Source organism: Dreissena polymorpha, chromosome 10 (genome assembly GCF_020536995.1).
Source record: "Dreissena polymorpha isolate Duluth1 chromosome 10, UMN_Dpol_1.0, whole genome shotgun sequence".
Classification (NCBI taxonomy): Eukaryota; Metazoa; Mollusca; class Bivalvia; order Myida; family Dreissenidae; genus Dreissena; species Dreissena polymorpha.
Window position 1 is genome coordinate 75,486,072 of NC_068364.1, and position 10,609 is coordinate 75,496,680.

General features: G+C 35.5%; 1 protein-coding gene across 1 annotated transcript; it reads right to left on the reverse strand.

Annotated features, from left to right (window-relative positions):
- Positions 1 to 453: 453 nt before the first annotated feature.
- LOC127849247 (microtubule-associated protein 6-like) lies at positions 454 to 9,251 on the reverse strand. Its single transcript, XM_052381967.1, has 2 exons — positions 9,139 to 9,251; positions 454 to 1,639 (listed from the first exon to the last, which is right to left on the reverse strand). Exons 1-2 carry the CDS (start codon positions 9,249 to 9,251, stop codon positions 454 to 456), a joined length of 1,299 nt encoding a protein of 432 aa, XP_052237927.1.
- Positions 9,252 to 10,609: the final 1,358 nt, after the last annotated feature.

Below are 10,609 nucleotides of genomic sequence, written 5' to 3' on the forward strand. Positions count from 1 at the left end.
ACTATTTCGTACATTGTGAAGACTGTCTATTAGACTGTCTGCTCTATCTGCAGCCCGTCTGAGAGTGTCTGGCATCTTCATAGACTGTCTCGCACACTACTTATAGAAAGTCTTGGAGACATTCTGGGATATCCAAATTCTTTTTGTGAATGTTTGGAATGTTTTCAGACAGTTTCTCACACTGTCTGGACCGTCTATTAGACTGTCTGGAAGTGCCCTGCATACAGGAATGTTTCTCACACTGTAGACTGCCTAGTAGACTGTGTGGGATATCAACAGACTGTCCGGAAGTGTCTGTCATGTTACAGGAATGTTTCGCATACTGCGTAGACTGTCTAGTAGACTGTGTGGGATAACCGCAGACTGTCAGGAAGTGCCTTGCATGTTCCCAGACTGTCTCGCACACTGTCTATAAGAGACAGTCTGTAGTATGTTCCCAGACTCATACACTGTCTAGGCTATGTAGTAAACTGTCTGTGATGAACAGACTGTATATGAGTTTCTTGCAGGTTCCCAGATTGTCCCGTTCACTGTCTCGACTGTATAGGCGAAAATCTTGGATGAGTTTCTTGCAGGTTCCCAGATTGTCCCGTTCACTGTCTCGACTGTATAGGCGAAAATCTTGGATGAGTTTCTTGCAGGTTCCAAGATTGTCCCGTTCACTGTCTCGACTGTATAGGAGACAATCTTGGATGAGTTTCTTGCAGGTTCCCAGATTGTCCCGTTAACTGTCTCGACTGTATAGGCGACAATCTTGGATGAGTTTCTTGCAGGTTCCCAGATTGTCCCGTTCACTGTCTCGACTGTATAGGCGAAAATCTTGGACGAGTTTCTTGCAGGTTCCCAGATTGTCCCGTTCACTGTCTCAACTGTATAGAAGACAACCTTGAATGAGTTTCTTGCAGGTTCCCAGATTGCCCCGTTAACTGTCTCGACTGTATAGGAGACAATCTCGGATGAGTTTCTTGCAGGTTCCCAGATTGTCCCGTTCACTGTCTCGACTGTATAGGCGACAATCTTGGATGAGTTTCTTGCAGGTTCCCAGATTGTCCCGTTCAGTGTCTCGATTGTATAGGAGACAATCTTGGATGAGGTTCTTGCAGGTTCCCAGATTGTCCCGTTCACTGTCTCGACTGTATAGGCGAAAATCTTGGATGAGTTTCTTGCAGGTTCCCAGATTGTCCCGTTCACTGTCTCGACTGTATAGGAGACAATCTTGGATGAGTTTCTTGCAGGTTCCCAGATTGTCCCGTTCACTGTCTCGACTGTATAGGAGACAATCTTGGATGAGTTTCTTGCAGGTTCCCAGATTGTCCCGTTCACTGTCTCGACTGTATAGGAGACAATCTTGGATGAGTTTCTTGCAGGTTCCCAGATTGTCCCGTTCACTGTCTCGACTGTATCGGAGACAATCTTGGATGAGTTTCTTGCAGGTTCCCAGATTGTCCCGTTCACTGTCTCGACTGTATCGGAGACAATCTTGGATGAGTTTCTTGCAGGTTCCCAGATTGTCCCGTTCGCTGTCTCGACTGTATAGGAGACAATCTTCTTGCAGGTTCCCAGATTGTCCCGCTCACTGTCTCGACTGTAAAGAAGACAGTCTTGGCAGGTTCCCAGATTGTCCCGTTCACTGTCTCGACTGTATAGGAGACAATCTTCTTGCAGGTTCCCAGATTGTCCCGCTCACTGTCTCGACTATAAAGAAGACAGTCTTGGCAAGTTCCCAGATTGTCCCGTTCACTGTCTCGACTGTATAGGAGACAATCTTGGCAGGTTCCCAGATTGTCCCGTTCACTGTCTCGACTGTATAGGAGAAATCTTAGATATCCACGTTTCAGAAAGTAAGTTTGAACAGTCGTCAAGTATGTACTGTAAAAGCCTTAGCGGTAAAATTAAAACAAGCCATTGAATATATGATTTTAATTACATGTATTATACAATGATATGTTATGAATAAAAGCTTCTTATTGAAGTCATATCGACAGTATCGCTTGACAACTGAAGACATCCCACTAGTAAAGCTAATCATAGTTTTATTTGAGAGAAAGTTTTATTTTAGCTCTCGCCCTTTCCTTATATAGGTTTTAAAATGACATTTCGATTTATAATTATATAACAATCACAAGAACAAAACGCAAAAATGTTTAACATTTTTTTCAATGTTGTTCATTGAATACACTAGGGGAAAAACTGTAAAAAGTTTTGCAAGTTAGGGCAACTATAATTGTCGCCCTTTCAACAGAAAAAATCAGGCAGACAAACTCCTAAAATCTAGATTGAAATGTTAAATATTTTTCAATCAAACAGAGGGATTCAACTAGCAATCCAATTAATTCAACCATTTCAACAAATAAAAGCCACTTGCAACTATGTAAATAATAATAATAATAATAATAATAATATTTAGTACACACAACTTTATTTTGTAAATTAAGGCATACATGATAATTCATTTTGGGCATTAAGTGGCGTCCCAGATTTATCTGTGCAGTCCGCACATGCTTTTAAGTGACGACACTTTCCGCTTTTATGGTATTTTTCGTATAAAGGAATTATCTTCTTATTAAAAATCCAGATTAGGCTGAGAGTGCCATACCTGTAGCGTGTGTGGACTGCACGTTCTTGTTTAGGCTGAGAGTGCCATACCTGTAGCGTGTGTGAACTGCACGTTCTTGCTTATCTTGGACGACACTTTTCGCACATGCATTGAGCGCCGTATTTTCCAGAGCGATTACCTACTTATATTTGTAACATATTAGCCGATGCGGACTTACGATCAAGCATACAGCATATATGACGCGGCTCATATAGTTTGGTAATATGTCCATCCGCCTTGCCGCTTGGCCAACACAATTGTATTTTCTCTGAAATGAGACCGAGGGCGTACAGATCATTTATAGGCATTATATCCTTTTTACACAACAGCATACATATGCAAGATTTTGATTTCATTAAGTTGATTGAAGTAAAAAGTCAGTAAACTTTGTAATCGCTCTCTTTGTATTGAATGATGGAATATTAAACACTGTAAAATAATTTACACTCGTCGGCATGAAATTAAGTGGTTTTGCACAAATGACTCATTCGTGGGACATAAAGTCGTGGATTTCTTATTTAAATGAAATTCGAGGATTTCTGATTTCAATTTTATAAAGAGGAGTCATTTTCGGATGTGTTTGTGTTAAACCCGTGAAAAGTTTAACCCATGAAATCAACGAAAAGTAATGTCCCACGAATAAAGATAATTTTACCGTTTTCAATTGCACAATACCATCTTTGCAATTTATAAATGCATATCCTATTTGATATGACTGCAATCATCAAAGTTACTTTGATTTACGTGTATTATTAATACAGAAATAAATCACAAAGGTAGCCTTGGATAATAATAAACACTGATTGTTCATGACTCAGTTATTGATATCGAACAATAATAATTTATCGAAATCACCGCTGCAAACGTAGCCATTTTATTGAGCGACCATTAAAAGTGAATAGAAAGTAATGATATCGATAGCTTGTGTAGTGAAAATAAGATAAGTGTCTTTGTGTACTTTAATTTATGCGACACGTTTTATGTGAAAAGTGAACGCTACGAGGCTTGCCCTCATGCCTAACATGGATCTATAATGTACAGTGCATTAACCTTAAATAATATCCCAAACTTAACCTCTTGAAAGGCAATCAGAATCATGTTTATTGTGTTTGCTTATGTCACTCAGTATGTTATAATGAAATATTTACAATACAATATAATATGCTATTGGTTTTGTGGATGGTCATAATCATTAGTATTGATTTCACAAAATATTGACAGATTGGCATTTCTCAGTAATAGTAATTATCTGGATAAAATTAAATGTCACAAAGTAACAGAACAGAACAACTGTTTATTTACACCCAAGAATACAATGTATACAATAAGGGCAACATATATCTAAACGAGTTCTAACAATATTGTCCGGTTCAAGTTGGGATCAGTTAAAACATGCATAATGTTAACAGATAATAGTAGCGGTAGATATTGTTACTATATAATACAAGATACAAAGGGAAATGGAGTGTTCAAACAAATTCATGTTTTACTAGTTCGTTGGGAGGGGGGTTGACATATTTTTACATGTATATATGGAATAATTATACATCGAGATCATGAATCCAACAGAAAATAGAGAAAAATAACATGGAAGTACTTTTTAAGTATTGGACGTTATAAATACAGATTTAATTCAATGCCCATCAATAATAGTCTTATTATGTGTAACTTAAGTTGATTTTTTGGAGAAAGAAAATCTACAGTTGCGTCCAATTCATTTGAGTTATGTGTACACAATACGTAATAAACAATAAACCTATACAAAACAATTGAATACAGTTCACATTTTATATATTGTCGGGAAGGCATATTAACAAAATAACATAAGCTGTGAGTAGCTATTAACACCGACATTTATAAAAAGAGTTCATTATATTTACATTCGCTCTATTTATTATGTTCATATTTATCCGATGATGGCAAAAATACAGTTTGATTCTAGCGAAAAAGGATTAATTTAAATACAGACGCAAAAAAAATAAATATGAACAGGCAGTAGAGTAGCATGTAGACCGTTCCGGGAACAATTTATTTATTCGTCCGCGGTTAAGGGTGACGAGTACAATAATGAGCGTTTGAAGAAGAACGCGTGTCAGCAAATATCGGATTTTAAGCTAAAGGATGGAACGTACCGTTAAAGCGCCAGGTAAGCAGGTATATTGTTTTAAATTAATAAGCTTAGTATGTTAATGGAAGAGCTGTTTCATTGTTAAAGTCTAGTATTTAACTGTCTTGTTGAGCAGATTTTTTATCTTCTTTGACATTGACATTAAACAAAATGTTTTGTGTTAATTTTTTTGCAAACATAGTATTTAGGAAATAAATGAACGGTTAAGAATCCGTTACTGGAAAAGCAATACGGAACAGCAACACACATATAATACATTGATAATGGTTGTCATTTTGTCAATTTGGGAAGATCAGGAAGCATTTTGAAAAGATACTGGAAATGTCAAACCCTAGAGAATATATGAACATTCAAGATCTGTCTTGTTAGAAAACATATGATTATGGGATTACTACCCTTGTACAAAGTAAGTACACGGCTTTGATTACTTATTCTGCTATATGTTTGCGTATTTTAAGAAATTATCCATTGCTTGAAAAAGTGAGACCAAGTTACTTATAGTTTTCTGTTATCTCAATTGGTGTATTACCAATTTAAAAATTGAAGTTTTGTAATTGTCTTGCTCCAAATATTATTATTTTAGTTTTATTAGAATTAATGTTTAAGTGCCAGATGTTGCAATATTCATGGAAAGTGTTTAAGCTATTATGGGAGTCATTTGAGCAATCTGAAAGTAATACAGGGCCATCAGCATAGAGTAAAATAAGAAGTTTAAGCCACAATGTTAAGTCTAATGGGTCTTGTAACACCACACCGACAGAACCGTTCAGATGCAAAGATGCTTGCATATCATTCAGGAACAAGGAAAAGAGAAGTGAGGAAAGGTGTACTCCTTGTCTGGCTCCAATTTCTGAAATAAATGTAGAAGAGACAGTGCCATTGTGTGAGATCCAGGATTTATTATTAATATACGTGTTTGAAATGATATCAAAACATTTACCATTCATTGAGATTTTTAGAAGCTTGTGCCAAAGGCCTACTCTCCATACCTTCTCGAAAACCTGCGAGAAATAAAAAAAAGCACAAAATAGTAAAAGTAATACAGGTTCATCAGCATAGAATAAAATAAGAAGTTTAAGCCACAATGTTAAGTCTAATGGGTCTTGTAACACCACACCGACAGAACCGTTCAGATGCAAAGATGCTTGCATATCATTCAGGAACAAGGAAAAGAGAAGAGAGGAAAGGTGTACTCCAATTTCTGAAATAAATGTAGAAGAGACAGTGCCATTGTGTGAGATCCAGGATTTAATATTAAAATACATGTTTAAAATGATATTAAAACATTTACCATTCATTGAGATTTTTAGAAGCTTGTGCCAGAGGCCTACTCTCCATACCTTCTCGAAAGCCTGCGAGAAATAAAAAAATGCACAATATAGTTTTTGTTTCCATTCTTTAAGGATTTCTATTAAAGAGTGTAGTGTAAAAAATATGGTCGCTGCCAGAGTAATCTTTTCTGAATCCTGCTTGGTTTTCATCTAGTTGATTGTTGTTTTCCAAGAATTGAGTTAATATTTTATTTAGTACAAAGGTGAACAGTTTTTCAATACAGCTTAATATTGTAATTGGTCGATAGTTATTGGGATCTTTATAGGCACATTTAATTTTCTAAATTGTGATGAGAGTACCTTCAAGCCATGTTTGGGGAATAATTTCAGTATCAATGATACAGTTCAACAGTTTTCAATAAAATGGTATAAGGATTTTCTTGATTGATTTAATATATTCATTAAGAATGTTATCTGAAGGGCTTGATGCTTTAGAGATTTTTTAGGTTATTTATGCATTTACTTATTTCATGTTCAGTGAGTGGCGCTTTAAGGTACATATTTCGTGTGCTTATATCATTTTCAAAGCGGTCATTATCGATTGTATTTGTATTTATGATTTTGAAGTGCTCATAGAATTCGTCAATAGGGGGTGCCTTACTCAATGTGGTTTAAGGTTTCAAGGAGTTCAAAATTTTCAAATATTGGTGGGTTTTTTTCCATTTAATTATCTAATTTTGAAGAAGTGTTTTCATTATGTTTGTTAATGAACATATTCATTGTTCTTTTGTATTGCTTACTTGCATTAATTTTTATCTTAATTTGTTCTCATTATTTTTATTTTGTTATATTCGTCTTAAGCAATATGGTTGTTTTGTCTGGCTTGATAGCATTTTGGTCCAAACCAGGGTTTGTTGGAGGGCTTATTTACTTTATAAATGTTTCTAAAAATTTTTATCGAATGTTTCCAGTGCTGTATGTGGAAAATGGACTGTAGTTTGCGAGTTATAAATTCAACATTTTCCTTGGAACAAGGGTATGTGTTAAGTTGTGATATTAGATTTTTATGTCTGCGACATTTATGTTTGCTTAAAATGGTTTTCCATACGGTGTTTCCAGGCTTGATGATGAAAGGGTGGTTTAGTGTCTTGTTTTGGCATTTGGTTGTTCAATATTCTAAAGGTCCATGTAAGAGCGCTATGTCTATCAGATAATAGGGGATCTGTTTCAATAACCTAAAGTGAGTTAATGTTTGGGAAGCAATCGGCTGTTGCAATTACATTATCAATGACAGACTTATCTCGGAAAGTGAGGGCACCTATATTTTTATCTGCGTATAGCCTTCCATTGAGGAGAAAATTGATACTGTGTTAATATCAAGCATTCGGAACCCAAGCATGTTTGTTTGTTTTTTGTGTAGGGACACCCTTGTAAGTGGAATTGACAAATTTTCAAGGGAAGGATTGATTTCTAACTGTCTTAACTCACACAAATATCCATGGAACCTATCAATTGAGATCTCAAATTGACACCATTTATCAGTGCTGTGTATTATTCAACACGGATATGTATACTGTGCAGTGTCCGACAAATCCATTGCCCGGAGCCCGGGGGCTACCGAAATTTTTCATCGGGCTACTGAAATTTTCCAGCAGACGCCCGCCGGGCTACTATAAATCTATAAGAGCGGTAGCCCGGTTTATTGACAGACATACGTAGAATAAACACGCTGACCATGTGTTTGTACACTGTGTATTGCTTATAATCCGATAACAAAGTGCAATCAATTATCTAATCAGTCACCGATCACTTGCGGTAATGTCTTAAACAGTAACAGTGTATTTTAATCATCCAATCAGAATCAACATTTGTCGTCTGCTAATAATATAATGAGAGCCGGTTGGATAGTTGGCGCACATGATGCAACATCATTTCGCAGTTTGGAATTCTTTGTTAACCGCAACAATAAGTAATAGCAACAACGTTTTTGATGTCGTTAAATATCCAAGGACGCCAAACATTAAATAAATCAAAACAAAAGCGGATTCTTCAAAACGGTAACGAAACCGAAAATGAATATTAATGACAACTTTGTAAACGCGGTTAACACCTGCTAATTAGTTTGCATTGTCAATTAATAATTGGATTATTCAACTGATAATCAATAATCCCGTATATGCCCGATTTATATTTTTTAAACCAAATTATGGGTGGGTAATATAGAGGATAATAGTCATAAACACAAACGTTTGAAATTTTCTAAAGTGTCAAATGAATTTCGGCATATGGTTCTATTTAAAGATATGATGAAATAAGCTCCCAATCAGGACCGTTGTATTGCAACATGCGTAAATAACCTGCCACGGTCTGCACGCGTTGTGTACAGCTATTTTAGGTTACAAAATTCTACATTTAAGAAATGAATTTCTTTGTCCTGATAAAAAGCGCGCGAAAATTGGCGTGGTGTATTTATTTGTATATAAAAATTTCGTAGCGGGTACAACATTGAGATCATTTAATTTCCATTAATAGTTTCGTTGTGAATTTCAACTAAAGTACCGGGGTATCTCGCAAATTATTTGGCATTGGCATTTTCTCTTAATAAAATATCATGTCAACACGCTGTATCGTTACTGTTACGCTGTATCAGTTCCTTCATTATTGAAACAATTGTTGTATTTTATACTGACTATTACTGTGTCATGTAGTTTAGGGCTATTTGTGTGTTGAAATGTGTCTTATCAGTGGGTGTACCTCAAGTTGATTTTGACAGACACAGTATTGTATCAGACAAGAAATTAGCCCTCTCCCAATAAAATCAACTTTGCATCTTGCATTAATCACTATCAGATAATCCTGTCGACCAAGGTCCCCCACTCTGTCCCCTTATACATACACCTACATGCCTTTGTTTTGATATCATTTTGATTTCATTTGTTAATTAAAGTGAAACTTGTATTTGAAGTTTCAATAAACCATTCAGAACTGTTGCAAGATCCGTACTGTGTTGATAATTATGAACCCTACAACGTATTCATATTCAACGCGATCGTACTGTAGTATAACAATCAAAGAAATCAACATTAACTTGTGTTTTTTTACTGAAATATGTATTAAACACAAAAATAACATTATTCATTTACCAATCCGAATTTCCAACACGATGGTCATCTTGAGTATCGACACAAGATTCCTCACTGTCCGAGTCAGATTTAGAATAATCTGACTGACAGTCACTAAATTCCGGCTCAAACATGTAAGGGTTCAACGGAAAACTATCGATAATCACTATCATCTTCCATTTTTTAATCATTTTTTCTTATATATGTTGCGAGAAATACCACATTTGACCTATAATGCCGGTTCATTATTGAGAGCATTAACATGTATAAAATTTACGTCACTTCCGGTTTGAGTGAAATGGCGAGTAAATCGGAATGTTTGAAAATTTGCGACTTTGATGTAATCCTTCTCGCTTAAAACACCGTTATTGAATGTAAGTTAGGTGCGAAAACGTTTTAAAATGCACTGAAATCGAATTTTTACGGGTTTTAAAGACAGCGGCATTTCTTTTGAAATATAGATGTATGCGATGGTTGTTTATAATTGCTTTTTCATATTATGTTATTATAAATTATCACTGTATACCAAGATCACGGTTATCAGTTGTGTGTCTGTGTTTATTGCTTTTTGTCAGTTGAATACTCGAATCGGCCATGAAACAAATAGAATACGTTGTCTTGCTAATAATATTTATCTGTCTCTGATGGAGATTTTCTGCTAATGTTTACATTTACGCTTAGGTAACAACGTTCTTATATTGTACACTGTTTTGTACTCTCCTTAGTAAACTTATCATAAACCATGCTGTTAAAACTGGTTCAATATATTTATTATCTCACATTTAAATTCATGAGGTATTTTGTCCTCCTTTGAACAATGAATTCAAATGCAGACAACTATAATGTATACATAAAGTCCCGCTCGAGCAGAAGATTCTCCGTATGATCGATTCGCGGTCCTTTATTTGAAACAAGTGACCATTTACCCGCACACCTAGACACAGAACAGAAAATCAATTAATACAATCGGGTTCAATACAAGTGAACGATCCATTAATGGCATGAAATAAGGGATCTAAACTGATTAAGGGCGAAAAATCTCACAATGGCCCAAAGCTGACATCATAATAGCGCGCTCGTATACCTGACAACATGGTTATGAAGGCATATTTCAATCATTTTATAAAGCAGGGGTGGTATTCCAGAAACATCTTAAGACATTTCTTATATAATTTCACTTAAGTTCAAAATTACAATGTTATGTATTTCTTTACTAAATAAGGAAACACATGTTTTTTTCAACTTTTTTGGTATTCCTAAAATAAAATTGGCATAATGATGTTATTTAAATGTATATCTTGATGCCAAGATATTACAATATGAAATGAAACAACTAAGACAATTTCCCAATTTAAGGATATGAATAAAGTTTAACTTAAGATGCTTCGGGAATACGACCTCAGAGCGTCAATGCACGATCAAGACCATCCCATTAAAAAGATGAACGGCGAAAATAACTGCACATGCTTTTTAAACATCGCAATATAAAACT

Coding starts and splice junctions, on each gene's coding strand:
- LOC127849247 (XM_052381967.1), bottom strand. CDS start 9,251: ATGTTTGAGCCGGAATTTAGTGACTGTCAGTCAGATTATTCTAAATCT. Junction 1,640..9,138: donor CGTGTTGGAAATTCGGATTG/GTAAATGAATAA, acceptor TCTCCTATACAG/TCGAGACAGTGAACGGGACA.